General features: G+C 38.6%; 1 protein-coding gene across 2 annotated transcripts; it reads right to left on the bottom strand.

Annotated features, from left to right (window-relative positions):
• Positions 1 to 844: 844 nt before the first annotated feature.
• Positions 845 to 6,487, bottom strand: arid6 (AT-rich interaction domain 6). Of its 2 annotated transcripts, XM_079659800.1 has the most exons (6): positions 6,351 to 6,487; positions 5,401 to 5,557; positions 4,983 to 5,035; positions 4,520 to 4,617; positions 3,167 to 3,317; positions 845 to 2,501 (listed from the first exon to the last, which is right to left on the bottom strand). In XM_079659800.1, exons 1-6 carry the CDS (start codon positions 6,375 to 6,377, stop codon positions 1,113 to 1,115), a joined length of 1,875 nt encoding a protein of 624 aa, XP_079515926.1. In that variant the 5' UTR covers positions 6,378 to 6,487; the 3' UTR covers positions 845 to 1,112. The 2 variants fall into 2 exon arrangements, with proteins under 2 accessions (XP_079515926.1, XP_079515927.1); XM_079659801.1 differs by lacking the exons at positions 4,520 to 4,617; positions 4,983 to 5,035; positions 5,401 to 5,557; positions 6,351 to 6,487 and adding an exon at positions 3,566 to 4,484.
• Positions 6,488 to 16,354: the final 9,867 nt, after the last annotated feature.

Genomic DNA, 16,354 nt, shown 5'->3' with positions numbered 1-16,354 from the left:
AATATGCGTAGGAAAAACGTATTATTTATATCATCTTTTTTCAATTTTCATATCAACTCTCTTAATCTGAACTGTTTAACCAACCAGAAATATTATTACAAATAAAAAGCAGACATAAAACCTTCAGTTTAATCTCTTTATTATTTCACCTGAATATAACATTGATTATTCTGCTCTTTGCAACATGCAAGCTCCATATTGTCATAAGGGCTTCATAGTTCTAAATAAAGCTCTGTGTAAATAAAAATCTGTGTTACTTCTGTAACTAAAATGCTTTTGGCAAAACAAACTGAAAACACAGGAGTTTCTGTTTTTTGATAACCTATAAGGGGACATTTAAAAATCCACACAAAGAGGCTTCTGAGTGAAGCAATAAAAACACATGTTCCAACTGGATTTCTTATCAACAATATCTTTGTATCAGGAAACAACTGCTTTGCATATAAAGTCTTTAAAAAGGTAAACAGGTTAGGGAAACAAACCCTGTAAAGAATGTGAACATTTGTTATAGAACAATGAACCAGTAATTACAGGGTTGTTGTTGTTGTTTTAGTCACAATGATGGGAGTGTCCGTTTTATTTTCACGCCTGAAGATTCCCTACACTACGTATTCGAGAGATTAACGATAAAGACGATTATAGACAGGACAATAACATAATAGTAACCACAACATAAAATATATGTTGGTATGATAAACAAATAAAAACAAAACTTAGATAATTAAAGCCCAATTGAGTCTGATCTTTAGTTTTGTGTTGAGTCATACTGCATGTATGTATTCCTTTGGAAATCTCTAAATAAAAGTATTAGTGCAGAATCAGCCAATAAACAATTGAGACATCAAACATTCATTTATTTATTAAAATGTTAGATTTACAATACAATGACAGTATATATTCATTTAGAATTTTTTTTCAAGAGTGGGCATTTTTCTTCAAATCTATCTCTGCTTATGATATGAATGAATTATTACACATCAGATGATTGTTCGTTTTTTTTAAACTTCCATAGTATTGAGTAAAAACGTATGTTATTATATACAAATCATATACAGTTTAAGAAATAACAATATGTGAGCTTTAAAGTGGTGTTGGAGCATCTGGACCGATGTTCACAATGATCTTGAGATGATTTTCTTCAGCTTCTCCACTTCTTCAGTGGTGAACTGCAGCAGAGGATTAGAGGGTGAATTCAACGTGAGCATAGCTGCTAACCCCTTGTCTGACTTCTCCCCACCCCCCTGCACTGTGTCTTCATTACAGGATATGAAGGTGGCATAGTCTCGCTGCACTGTGCGGGGACTAGAGTCAATATTCACTGGGAGGGTCGCAGCCTGGGCCTCTTTGTCAAAGGCATCCCAGCAATGTGTGGGTCTGGAGCTGGATGACTTGTTAATTTCCCGCTGACCAAACACATCCTGGCTGGCTGCTCTTTTCAGGATATCTGAATGCTGAGGATTGTAGTTGGTGAAAAGATCTTGGCTTGTTTTGTGGTGATTTCTGGTACTCTGGTTGGGGCTCGGGAAATTCCTTCGCGTCAGCGTCAGATCCTCAGCTTCACCTGAGGAGTTGCTGTGTTTGTGATTCATGTTTGATGCCATATTAGTAGGGCCCCCCTCTGTGTCGGGACACTTCCTTTGCTCCTCCTGTGGGGGTCTATGCATCCTGACTGAGGACCCACACAGCTTGAGCCAGTTATGAAACACAGACAGTGGTACCTCAATTTCCATTTTTCCTCCATTCTCTCGAGGGAGACCAGGAGGTAAATCAGTGAAATCGAGCTCCCTTACTTCTGGACTCCCTTCTCTCTCTTCTTTCGGACGGATCGTTACTTCTGTTTTTGGAGAGCTGGACCTTTGTGCCATAGTTGAGACGCCTTCATTTGTCCTCAGTGTTGGGGCAGTGGGGCTGCCTGAGGCTCTTAGAGCTTTTTGATTGACATATGCCTCTCTAGCTTTCTCTGGATATGATGTATCTCCCAAACTTGCCTCGCCATCTTGTGTCTCAGATCCATCATTTATCATCACCTGCAGGCTACGAGGAGTGTACAGAGGGGAGGGCTTGTTCAGAAACTTTGGGGTTTTGCTGGATGAAGGTGGGCTGAACGATGAGGCGGGGGTGCTGTAGGTTTCCCGCCTCGGTGCTTTATCCAAAGATCCAAAAGGACTGAGGTCCCAAGGCTCAGACAGGCTACATGTGGTCTTGTACTGATCTGCCAGGAAGCGCAGCTGCTCCAGCGGCTCCAGCGGCTCCAGCGGCTCCAGCGGCTCCAGCGGCTCCAGCGGCTCCAGCGGCTCCTTTTCTCTTTCTGTCGGGTTCAGGTGAGATGTAGGGAAAGGGAACCAGGGCTTTGGGGGTGGGGAGCTGTGTAGTGTCAACACCGGGGAAGAGACGGGGACGTAGGGGGGGAGGACTGCGTGGCTTGGGTGATAGTAGCGAGGGTAGCGGGGCGACAGAGGGAAGACACTCTCACGAGGGTGTGAATGGAGGGTAGGTGGGTTCTGTTGGAAAGATAGGGTGTGTTAGAGGTTGAAGGAACATTTTAGGGAATAATCCCATTCAATTTATTTGCCAAGAGGTAGATACATATATGGGAACACATCTAGAGCTGGTTCATCCAAACCAAACCAAATCTGCCTACAGATATTGGGTGTAAGTGAGCAATAGGATGTGCTGGACTTTTTCGCCACTGGTTGCTATATTATTACAACTGTACTGATTAAAAAGAAGAAAGTGTTTGCTAGTGAATTTATAAAAGCTGTTAGTTGTTAGTAGTTGCTATAGCTATTTCACTCCATTTCCATTTGTATGCTAAGCTAGGCTAATCAGGAGCTGGTTTAAGCTACATACTTAGCAAATAAGCATATTTTACAGCATTACAATTACACATTTGCTTTAATCTATTGTTCTATTTTTTATAAAAGAGAACAGGTTTAACCAATAGTAATATGCGAAAAAAATCTTAAATACATGTTGTTGCATCAGAACCACATTATTTAGAAGAATTCACAAAATATACCATTTAACATGCATTCAGGACACAAGCAGTAACTTCAGGATATAACTATGTATTTACTTCGTTTACATATTGCTAACTTATATGTATTGAATTCATATTTTTCTGAGAATGTCTCTTGTATCTTTTTGGAGTGTGAACACCACCCACCTGGTGCAGAGGTAGGGACGTCAGTTTGCGTTTGGCCGGCCTTGGGCTGTCCTCTCTGCTGAAGCTGGTGAAGTGGAAGTGCTTCGGCTGGTTACGGGGCACCACGTTCACCAAGATGCCTGTCAGGTGACACTCGTACGGCAGAAGCAGCCTGCACAAACAACACATTGATCAGATAAAACCTTTTTCTAAGCCTCTCACTCAGCACACTCACTAACCCACTCCCGTTGTCAGCAGTAGCGTGGCGTGGGGAAAAAATTAGGGGAAGCCAATAATACGTCCTTTCTTTTGGGGGGGGGGGGGGGATGTGGTGGTCAATGTAATAACGTAACCAGATGAGTGATTACAGCGCACGGTATCATTTTACACACATTTGTATCATAAAGATGCAGGACTTACACACGCCTGTTATCTAACCGACAGGTCCGCACGCACTCTCCAGCCGAAACTCTAATAAGCATTCATTCACAAACTAAATCAGGAGACCTTTAACGTTTTACATCCGGTTCGCTCCTTTGTTCCTCGCTGTACACAGCTCCAGTTTGGGCATTGGCCTGTCATCAGATTGTATTTGTTGTTGCTGCTGCTGCAGCGGAAGTTTAGTACAATTATTTTTGATTAAATACTCCAAATCTCCACCCTCCATAATTGCACTTGCTTCAGTTGCTTGCTACTTTCTAACGGCAGTGAGAGTGGTGCAGTGACGCTATCTATCTTCTATCGATTAGATTTATGATTCGAAAATTATAAAAGTAGGGTAGACATGTGGATATTATCCGACTGAACAAAACGTGCATTTACCTAACAGGTTCGTTTTCCACTGACCTTTTTTCGAGCTATTTTCCAAAATCCTATGGAGAAATCCCATTGCTATTTTGTCGAGGGAAACCGGGCGTAGCTTACTTCCGCTTTTTGGGACGCGTCACTGCACCACTAAATTGATGTGATTTGATTGGATTGTGAGGCAAGGGAAGCCAGCCGCCTCTGGCTTCCCTTGGCATGGCCCTGACCAATCACAGGTTGGCAGGGGCATGACGTGAGCCTCATCTGATTGGTCAATCCCCCCATTTTTTTTCACCAAGGGAAGCAAATTTCGGCTGGTCTCCTCTCGCAACAGAGAGTGCAATCTACTGTTTCACCGTAACATCTAGAGGGGCGCTGTTTCACTCTTTGTAAAATAATCAATGAGAATGGGGGAGAGACGGGCCGGTAGCAACACACAACAAAGAATTTCCGAAACTAAACGAAGTGTTTTCATTTATTTATTAAAATTATAACTACAATCCGAAAAAACAGGGGAAGCCTGGCTTCCCTTGGCCTCCAGGAGAAAACGCCACTGGTTGTCAGACTTACTTCTCGTAGTGTCTGCGGGTGCACGTGGCTGCGCTCGTGCTCCGGGGGTTTCCTCCCAGAGAGTTATACACCTGTTTCCACAGTTGCTGGGCCATCACCTGGCAGAGGGCACGGTGGTCAGTGGCTGATACTTTTGTGACTTCATAGTGTGACTGTTATATTTCAATATATCACAATGACTAAATGAATTCCTAGTTATTTTGTTACCAAAACCAAGCAATACTAACATTTGGCCTAGCAACTGCTAAGCAACCCCAATGCTGTATCAACAACGGGTAGCCTACTTGTGGGTTATCTGTCGCGACTTTTTTTTGTTTTTTTCAAAATCTTTACTACCTAACCCTAACATTTTGAGAAATGAAAAAGTTCAAGTGGCGACAGATAGGCCTAACCCACAAGTACCCAATAGTGCTATCACTAATAGAAATACATAGATATATTATATATATTTATATGTAATTACCTGGTGGTAGCCACCCATCGCTCTGACAACCTTGAACATCAGAAATAGATCAACTGGAAAAAAGAGACAAAAGATACTCAACACACTTTATTATTTATGTAGCCATTTCAGAACTCTATTGATCAAATAATTGATTATTATTCAATAAAATCAGCTTCAAGAAATGTAATCTTAGTTATATAAAACAAGTGAAAATTACTTGATGTCAATTAACTATTCAGTTATTTGACTTGTGGTTATAAATCTGAATTTCTATTCTCAAAAAAGGAATTATTAGTTTATGAAGTAGGCAGGTAAATAACTACATTCATAATACCATGCCAATTATTAAATAACAGGACATTTTTGTTACTAAAAACAAGTCAAATGCATTAATCAGCTTGGGTCCCAAAATGTGATAAATATTGATAATACATACTTTGTTTGAATCCAAGGTTAGGGATCCTCTCTATGGGAGTATCTCTCTTCTTCATGAACAGGTAGAGATCTTTAAGGAATTTCTCCTCTGTGATCTCCTCCGCTGGATCTTTAGTCCGCTGCTCTAGGATCTCTCTTTGTGCCATTTCCACGTGTGCCTGAGGACAAACAGAGCACAAACTATGATTTAACTGAAACTAAGGAATACTTAACAGTTTGTATTTAACAATCCTATTACTGTTCTGTCCTTTTAAAATTTGATTTAAACAGACTGGACCAAACACACCTCCAATACCTGAGATTCTCTGGGGACAATGCCTGACTGTTTGTTTGGAGGTCCTATCCTCTTGACGGATGATACTCAAACACATCCATGTTTTTGACCATTTATCAAAGTTTTATCCCATGTTTGTATTAGCTTAAGTTGAGGCTGTCTCTTGAGACAACATGCCATTGATATGACACAAAATGGCATCAATGCCTTCATTCATCCCTTAGCTTCCATTGTTTGATATTATATATAAGTCAGTATAGGTATTGTGACACTTGGAATAATTACAAATAATGGTTTGCCCCTTTCTAGTTGTAGTTTAGAGTTTTTGTTATCTTATACTTCATCATTCAATATTGTAGTTTACTACAATCATGTTACTAACGACCAATAGATATAAAGAGTTGCATATGATCATTATTTTCCTAATAAAGCAGTAATGCTGATTGTATTTGACATTTTACACAGTGATATTTAGAAGAGAGCTTCTGCAGGTCGAATGCATGTTATCCAATATAACAACAGCTTATTGTAAAACAACAACAGTATCCAGAGTTGGATGGAAAAGGCAGGATAGCAAATGTGAGCACCATATTTTTAAATCTAGAACACGAATAGTATAAATTCAATAAAATCACAGTCAATCTATTCTTGATTTTCAATTTTGAAATGTTCCTTACCGGTGTTTCCATTGGGAGAATAAGCATGGGTTATATTATTTCATGGCCTTGAGGAGTGTACAGGTTGCTGTTCCCTCCAGTGTTGTAAAAGGAACTACAAATCACTGCAGGCCCTTTTGAATGTCGCGTCAGTCACCTGTCCCTTGTTTCTGCGTGACAACGTGGGTAACTGACAGAGGGGGTGTTTCTCCAACAACTTCCTGCTGAGATTGCTATCGTCAGACCAGTTGAACCTGTTGTACCTGTTGTTAAGCAAATACCCAAAAACTGTTTCCTGGAATATTCCATGCAAATGTTTATTATGGGGAGAAAACCAGTGGAAATATGTGATCATCATATCGAAATAACAGGGGATATTGTTCAAATAAGTCAGCTTTGATAATTTGCAATTTAGGATCCCTAGAGCATATTTCAAAGCAAAAATTAATCTGTTGCCATCAGTTGATCAGTAGGTGTGCGTGGATAGCAGAATTGTATACCAGAACAATGCAGCAGTGTTACTGGGAGGGTTGAATTTAGCGTATAATTATTGCAATATTATGTTCACATATACAATAGTGTATGGTAACACTGGCAACATATTGAGACTGGTAATTATCAATGTTGAAACAGGAAATATGAGACTTTGATGACTGACTAATAATACTCACTGGCTGGGACACATTGCATGCAGGTGACTGAGGCTGAGTATGCAGTTTTTCAGCTTTCATAATTATTCAATTGTCCTAATTATTCAACTGTAATAATTATCCCCAATTTACATTTTTTTTTACAATTGTCTTAACCTTAAGTCTCCTGTTTCTATAACTATAATCAAGCAAACTCAAAATATGCATGACCGTCAAGTCTTTTATCTAACCTTAATGAGGTTATGAGTCATCATTCCATTTGGAAGAATACTTGTTTCCATTGCTCTATCAGAGCTCAGTGACCTTTTAATGTCAATTATATTAATCAGACAAGAAAGGGGCCGATTAATGTCGTTTACATGTCGTCAGGTTAACCGCCCAAATGGTACAAAATGCTGACGTTATCGAATTCCTTCTTAACCAGTTTAATACAATAAATCAACTGGGTGGTGAACTGCCATCTTTCAACATTCGATTTAAGCCAATTAAACAATTAAATAAGGGTTTGAATTCAGATTATAAAAGAATAAGACTGCTACTGTATTCTATAATTATCATTAGGAGATGACGGTGTACACTCCTTATATATCTTGGATACAGTAGGGTGTTTTAATTGAACCAAAACATCTGTCAACAATCTATTTCAGGTACAGGATGATTTCTGGGTGTGCCACTGACATTAGAAAACCCATAACTAACATCCATATTGGATGAAAGGCGAATGAGTAAAGGTTTTGTTGATCCTCCTCAGTTTTGGTTGACTGCAATTCCATGTCATGAGTCATCCTGTGGTGTTCCCGTATCGTATCAGCTCAGTCATCTGATTTCATCTATAAGAAATGTACAATCTGAAAACAGCAAAGCAACATAACTGCTTTGTTATTTTGTAAACAATACTTAAAGGGGACCTATCATGCAAAATGCACCTTTGTACGTCTTTTATACATGAATATGTGTCCCCGGTGTTCCAGGGAACTCACCAAGTGTCAGAAAACACAACCCTCTCTATTTTCCTCCTTAGCCAAATCTCTAAAAAAGGGGCTGCAACGGATCTGAAAAAAACGGATCCAGATTTCAACACTTTTCTACGTCACAAAGAGGTGCTCTGCTTATTGGTCAACTCTCCACCTATCAGGGGAATGAGCCACGGCCACGTGCATTGCCAAACCTCTCATTCGCATATACTGTAGGACGGATTTCCGTCCATTTGGCTATTCAAATGTTAACGAAACGGACAGACCTCCGTGCACATCAGCGGCTGTCGGATTAAAACAGTTTAATGCACTTTTAACACTCACGTACCCAGGATTCCTGCTCCTTTCCTGGGTTACAAAGTGAGGTGACGCAGCCTATCCTCTGGGTGTGCTCTGTGGGGGGGGGGGGGGGGGGGGTTAATGGCAGCCTGCTCCTCTCTGCCTGCCTGCCGCTGCACTCTGCCTCTATCCACACAACTTTTCCCCGCCTTTCAGAGACTTATTGCTGGGTCAAACTCTAAGTTACAAACTGTACACATTGCATTCTTGCTAATTAGCCAAAATATGAACGGAATAAGTAGCAAGCATCGTAACAAACAGAGTAAAATAAATAGGGACAACAGCTTATCAACTAACCATTCAGAAACGTCCTGCTGCAACCGAGATGTTTGCACCTCCACCAAAACCTCCGCTGCTTCAGGGTCAGTTTCTGGATTAAATTGATAATATGCTTGAACACATGCATTCCTCTGAGATTACATGTTTATTCCACACTCGTAATCACAGCAAACATGGTGACTCTCGCCGGCTCATACCCCCCTCTTCTGCAGGGGGGCGTGGTCAGCTGCTGCTCAGAATTTTCAAAGACAAGCTTGGAATAGAGCGAAAATGAGCGAAATGAGGCATGGCTAAAAAATGATCTGTTTGGTATTTTGAAAAATAAAATGTATAAATATACCTTATATAGGTATGGTCATACACTATATCATTTAAATATATAGAATGATAGGTCTCCTTTAAAGGTTGGTCTAAAAGCTGATGCATGTGCCTCAAATGCAAGTGGCTTTGTTTTCTACTTGGGAGAAACAGTTCCCTGTGCTACGTTTGTGAGTATAACAGTTACAAAGAGAGAAGCTATTATACATTATTTTTCTTTTCAATAACACCCCCAACTGCCATAACATCTTCTATTAGGTCAGGTAACAAATATTTAGCTGCAGTAATAAAGCTTTTATTCAGTTTGTTTTTGTATGCTAATAAAGCTGAGTGATTTCAAAGAGAAGATATCCTTTCACAATGAAATGTAGAAATGAGGATTAAGATGAGATGAGAGATGAAGAACACCTGTGGGCAGTAGCCCCTGAAAAATAAACTCCTGGCAGAGCTGTAATGCTCTAACATGGTCCATACTTATAATGCATAAAGTGTAGCAGTTCAACATTAACACACTTAATCTGTTCCTTTATAACCCACACGATCCTGAGCCGGGACAGGTCCAGAGGTAAATGGCGACGAGCTGCTCTTCACATCGAATCAAAAAGGCTTGATTGTGACAATAATGATGTACTCTAACAGAAACTGTTTCGTAGTTGTTTTAACCCGAACCACAATGCTTTTTAAAAGCCTGACCAAGTCGTTTTGATGTCTGAACAGGTTCCGCAGTTATTGTTCGTGTTGCTTAACACCAAATCACTTTTAAAATATACCAACCTTTTTAAAAGGATTTGTTGCAATGTTAGTCAGAAAGGGTAATGGTCGTAACTCTAGCCAAAATCAACCAAACACCTAAGGAATTGCTTCAAAGACGATATTAGCTGACCAAAATGTTCTGCCCCTAAAGAAGAAACCTTTTAATGAACATATGTGTATAGTGTGTTGGTTTGATAGTGATCTGTGCCTGTCTCTGTTATTCTATTTTTTACGGTTCTGAGTTTTTCAAGTTGCTGATGGTTTCATCTGGATTCTGATTTAAGTTATTCAAAACACCTTAACATTTGAACAACTTTGATTTAATCTCCAGCAGGAGCTAGTCTTTAGCGTGCCTTCAGTGTTGCAGGCACCATTCTGGCTCAGGGTTTGGTGTAAAGGACAGACAATGGTAGCTTAGTGGTAAAACCACACCCAGGAAACAACGTCAATCATTAAATGACAGCCAGACAAATGCCTTACTGGCAAAGAACAATGAGTATTTGGCATTTGATTTGACAGTCTAATAGCCAGATAACTTTCTCAGATGATCCACTCAGGTTTTATGCAGCTTTAAAATGAATTAACTAACAACTGTAAGTAAAAGGCTTCACTTTCTGTGCTGATAAAGGAATGGAAGAAGATTGTAATGATGTCATATTTCAGGATCGCAGCACACAACTGTACAAGCACAAAGCACAAAGAAACACTTGTTGACATTTCCTGAATAAGCTCCCTGACAGGTTTAAGCAAGTATTTCCTGTAATTTGATTCTTTAATTCAAGACAGGGAAGTCTGCTGAGTAAAAACAGACCTTTAGCAGAATGTGATTCCTGACCTGACTTTTACCCCATGGTGCTAATGCCACGTTGCTACATGCCAGCAACTATGATACACATGAACAACACTGTTACAATATAAGACACCTAAATCCTTTGAGAGCTTAAAGTTGTGTCAGCAAATACCTCTGCATTGTGTCTCTAATCCCACTACATCATCACTCCGGAGAGACAACGCGTATTGGTATCCACATTACATGAATGTCCTCAGGTTTACTTCCTTTTTTCTGTTCAAAAACAACAAAGTAACATTTCAACACCTTCCTCTTTACATTCTGAATAAGGTAATCTTATTCATTAACGGCACATAAATAATAGTACAGAGACATTTATTCACAGTTACATATGCTGCATGTTTTCTTAAGCAATTCCCAACTGGCGTCTGCATTACTCTCTTGATTTATTCATTTCACTGGCGCAAAATCTGATTTGTGTACTGCAACTGCGTCCCTTTCAAGCAGTTATAACTTTAATAGATGCAGGGTCGCTGCAGGTGTGAATAATTGCATGACTAATGCACTCTGTGGATCCAACGCATCAATGTTAACTCACTGCACCTGTGCTGCTCCTGCTATCACATGTTAAAGGTCTGCACTGAAAATAGGCCAGTTGCCGTTTTAAAGGTGAATCAGAAGTATTTAATCACTAATTCCTCCAAATTTAAATATGGAGCTTTGGAAATGATAGAAAATGTGTATGGTGAACACACACCTGTACAATCATCAATAACGTTTGAAAAATGTGTTTGGCTCAAATTGATGGATTACATGGGGAGTTTTAGTCTGTGACCTGACATGGATTTCTTAAAACTATAGTTGCCATTGTTTTCAAAAATCCATGCAGGAAAATAAATGTTGGCATAAAGAGCCTGAAGAAAAACAAACAGCTGTGTAACCCTCAATGAGAGAACACATCTGACATTTCGAGATCTGTTTATTTAATTGTGAATGAATCACAAAATAAATATTTCAGAGGTAGATAAAGGTTTTACTAAGTTTAAGCTTCTCTGATACCCACTGTGGTATTTTCCATTGATAAGATTTTAACTTAAATTTGTTGTAATTTGCACATTTTTATATTGCAAAAACACAATGGTTGAAATCAGATTGGATGAATACAGACATATATTCATAAAACAGCTCAATTAATCAAGCCCCAAACGAGTTGGTGTGTCTCATGGGGCTTTTTACACATAGACCATTTGCATTGCACCTGAGTGTATTGTAATTATCCCAGCAGTACCTGACATCTAGGAGTTTTTTTAAGGAGTTAACACCGGCAGTAATAAGCAGGTTGGTGATTGGTGAGACCTTGAATCACGCATTGTCCGCACTTAAAATCACTGCTGAACGGTTGTTGCATGCACACATTGATTCATACCAGCCCAATTGTCATTTCCTCTGACAGTGTTGTGGTATTTAACCCAAGGACTACAAATATAGCCTGTCACAAAACAATGTTTCCTCTAATAAAACACAATTTTTATGAGCAACCAACAAGAAGATGTCACTGTAAATTATTGTTTTTGCCATGTATCATTATATGTTTAGCAGTAAAACATTAAATGGACTTTAATCTCTGGGAGCCAATTAAACCTGGAGTTCCTGTAGTTCATAGCAGTAAACATACATGTAACTGCACACAGACATCTTGGACCTTCAGTCAGTGGCAGGTTACAATAACAGTAGCCATGGAAACAATTGCTTGCTGTATTTAATCCTTTTGTAACTACTACTGGCCTTTATCTGTGAATGCTGAATAGAGAAATACAATGTAACATATCGGAACAGAAAAGATGTCTGTATTGCTTTTTTGTCTTTCAAATATTATCCTCAATTTCCCTAAATGTATTTCTGTATTTCTTAATATTCCTGGTCTTTCATATTCATAGGGATTCAAGGAATGCAACTGGGGGGTCCCTTTGTCTCTTGTTTGTTATTCACAGGGCTATTAACGGACTCCAATGTTAACTTACCCACGTCATTAATACTTGCTCACAGCAGGAACTGATGCAGTATTACAGTAAGTGTGATCATGTTGTGCTTGCCTAACCCTAACCATAACCCTAACCCCTGAGGAACAAAAAGTTGAGATACTTTATAATGATAACATCACATCCTTAGCTTAATAAACATACTTTTTTCAACCACAATCAGGGTCTACCTTCTAACTAGTTTTACTGCCTAAACCTAACTATCAATTTGAGTTGTCCAAACCTGCAATCGTTTTACAATATTAACCATGTGATCGTTTCCCTCTACTTGGAATTGTTCACATGAAGAGAAACTAGATAACTTTGCATCTTAACAGCTTATTATTTTTATGCAGGCATCTTAAACTCCTGAGTGCAAGTAGTAAGCCAAACTGTCGGATTATCTTCCTCAGACATAGCTGTCTGGGGCGTGGAGTGTCTTCTGTTGAGTCGTGCTAATCAGTTTTTCATTGTGTACTGTATGTTCAGCTTTGTAATGATGGGATCTGTCACCACGCATAGCTGCAATTTAGAAATTCAGGCATGCAAAGTGGTTTGGGTACAGAAAAGGCCACGAAGCACAGTCACATTCATAAATATTGAACTTCTTTGAAGAATACTAGTGTGTCAAAGATTTACGGGAATAGCATAATAGTGATTGATATGTGATGTTGAAATTGGCATTCATCAGAAGGATTTACAGATTTAGATGTGTGTAAACAGTGGCTGTGTGCAGCAGTGCTCAGCAGAATGACAAACTGTATCAAACCGGAAAATGCATTGCTGTGATTTAACATGGTTTATAAAGAGATAGTAGAGTTATTGATTGTTGACATATTTTTGATCATAATCCTCAAATAAAAAGAACATTTTAAATCATTTTACAAATATATTCCAAACTACAAGTTTATTTATCTAAGATTTCATTTTTAAAAACGTCCTAATTCGAATTGTTTTCTTTTTTTTTATAATTTAAAAGAAATTGATTTTCAGAATACTGACACCTATTGTTGTCGGTTGGGTTGTTTTTATTTCTTCAAATAAATACTTGTGTTGTCGGAATGGAAAAAGGAAACATAACAAATCATCCCAAACATTTAGTCAATTGCGTTTTTATTTCTGTTTTTGATCTATTCTGGCTTTGGACAGGTATTAGTATTGATTAGGATTAAGATTCACTTTGCCATATATTTATTTTGGAGATAAACATAGTTTGTGATCTAAGTTAAAGGTGCTCTGTGGACTTTTCTTACAAAGATGTCTTTGAAGTCTTTGTTTAAAGTCAGTGTTACTGCATTGCCTCCATTGATGTTGACTTGTTAGCAGTCTTATTGTTCTCCTGCCTCTGTTGTTTGGGCAGTGTTTTTCTTGGCACATTGGAATCACCTTTAGATCAGTGGAGTAGTGTGAACCATAGCAGGAATGCTTATTGCACAGATTGCTTGCACATGCATGTGTGTCGACCACTCTAGAACAAAATTAATTAGCATCCTCATATACAGTATGGTCAAAAACCCCATAGGAGGCCTTTGACAATTTATGTACAGATGTATTAACCATTATCAAAGTCTTGGACATGTCTTGTGACAACCATAGTTGAATCAACACAAAAATGTACTTCTGTAGTCCATTAATGTGTCTGGCTGGGGGTTAAGGTGCTATTCTGACATTTATAGAGCCTAGTGTGACTAAAACTTACATCACAACTTCAACTCATCTGAATCATGAGTGACACGCAAAGATAATATCTGCAGCAGGTCATGTGAAAGGTAATTACCTAAAGTCATCACAACACATGTTTTCTTGCTGAGTGTAATGTGTTTACAGCGGCAGCATTACAGGACATTGTTATAGAATGAACCACGTATATATTCCACCACGCTTTGTGTAAAATGATATTCCTGTTGTACTGCGAAGCAATGGAAGGGAGTTAGTGAGTGCATCGTGGAAGGGAAATTCTCATGAATGAGGATACAAGGACAATATGTCTTTCTTTATATTTCTTTATAAAACAGTCTGTGTCTGCATCCACCAGTTCAGACATGTGCCGCAATAATCAGTTTGAAAGGATAGAAACATTTTAGTCCAAAGTCAATAGTAATGAAGAGAGGTTTGTTTGGATAATGATTTATTAGAATGTTATCTGGCATGAACATAAATCAAACTTTTAGGTTTTTGGAAATTGGCCAACAAAGATTATCATTTTTGTTTTACATTTGCAGCAAATTGATCCAACAAGAGTACTTTAATGTTTTGCGCTTTATGGTACTTCATCCCTACCTGAGGTGTTTATGTGTGCCTTCCTCACAATACTGCTCAGTGGTCAAAGAGCTGCATATTCCTCACTTGGCCACACAGTGGCGCTGTGGTTCAAGCCTGTATTTGGTTTTGCTTGTACTGAAATGTCTCTGGGACATGACATAAAGATTAGGTTGAATACGGCATTTATTATTCTGCAGGTTTATTTTAAATGAAAATCTGCGACCCATGTGTATGATTTTTTATATTTTGTTGCAGTGTAATCGAGGTAGGCCAACAAACAAATGTGTCGAGCACGAAGATGGTTGTTATTACTCTTGCGGTTCATGTTGCTGATTTTATTTTCTGGTCATAGATAACATTTTTCATTTCTGCCATACTTCTGCCTCAGCATGCATAGAAGACTGAGTCCAATGCATAGGAAATGAAGAATGAATCTTTGAATTCACTCTATAGCTTTTCAAATAAACAGACCTTGCATATTTATAATGGAACATTTGTTTGAACCTCACTTTTGTTTTACAACGACACGTTGTAAAATTCAAAAGCTAAAGCCTCTGTTCAGCGAGGCAGCAGGAAGATGAATTATAAGTTCAGAGGCAAATGATTAGATTGACAATGGATATGTTTGGTGAACTGCTCAAAGGTCAAGCCAGAGAGGGACTCCAAATGTCAAACATCCGTCTCTGAAGTTTAAGCCTTTGTAAGATCTGACTTATTGATATTCTTTTCCAGACACCAAAAATGTAATTACTGATATTTTGATGCAGAATATGCATTTGCTTCTCTGATAATGGTAATTGAGCATTGATGGACGTCTGCTGAAGATATAAACTTCTTGTGTGTGTGTGTGTGTTTTGCTTTGCTGTCTTATGGTTGTTGAGTGTTATTTTGAGTAAATGCCCCTGACCTTTTTTGTCCTTAGTGCCCTTTCAAGCTGAGATCGAATTTCTAACGGATAACCACCTGAGGCACTATAAACCCAGAGGGGCTTTTTAACCGTTCGTAGGGCATTTATAATGCAGCAAATGTCACTATTTGCATGCCTGTGAGTCCCTGAGGTAAACTTCTGCTCATAAACCAACCCTTTTATTTTTCACTTGAAAACACAGCGAATCGTTTCAATCTTTGGGAAATATTCCCTCTAGGGGCTTCTCTAATTTGGTTAATATAAAAGCCATCCATACGAAACAAATGACATATCACAGAGAGGTGTTTACCATCTCATGTTCCTTACTATAAACCATCTGTTATTTCTGAGCCAGGTAGATCTACACAGAGCAGGTCAACTAAAAGTACCTTACTTATCATTTATAAAGAAATGCACAAGCGAATATACTTAAAAAGGTCATTACAAGTCACACAAAATCAATCGCTTGATGGTTTTTACTTAGTTTGGAAACATTTATTCAGACAAATATATAAAAAACAAATGTTTGGGGGGTGGGAACATGAAGACAAGTTTTACCTGTTTCAAAATCTGACACAAAATATGTAAAGATGTGTCTTACTTAGGTGTGCATACGAAGAAAATGTAACTATTCAAACAACAACAAAAGAATAGTACAATAAAGTGTGAATGTAACTTTGATTTGATGGTGATTTGGAGGCTTCTTCCACCTCAGTTAGAAAAAAACAGGACACC

This window comes from Notothenia rossii (assembly GCF_949606895.1).
Source record: "Notothenia rossii genome assembly, chromosome: 11".
In the NCBI taxonomy this organism is placed as follows: Eukaryota; Metazoa; Chordata; class Actinopteri; order Perciformes; family Nototheniidae; genus Notothenia; species Notothenia rossii.
Note: the sequence above shows the minus strand (reverse complement) of the source record. Positions and strands in the feature narration are given on the sequence as shown.

Coding starts and splice junctions, on each gene's coding strand:
- arid6 (XM_079659800.1), bottom strand. CDS start 6,377: ATGCTTATTCTCCCAATGGAAACACCG. Junction 5,558..6,350: donor TTCTCCCAATGGAAACACCG/GTAAGGAACATT, acceptor GTTTGTCCTCAG/GCACACGTGGAAATGGCACA. Junction 2,502..3,166: donor CGTCCCTACCTCTGCACCAG/GTGGGTGGTGTT, acceptor TCTTTCCAACAG/AACCCACCTACCCTCCATTC.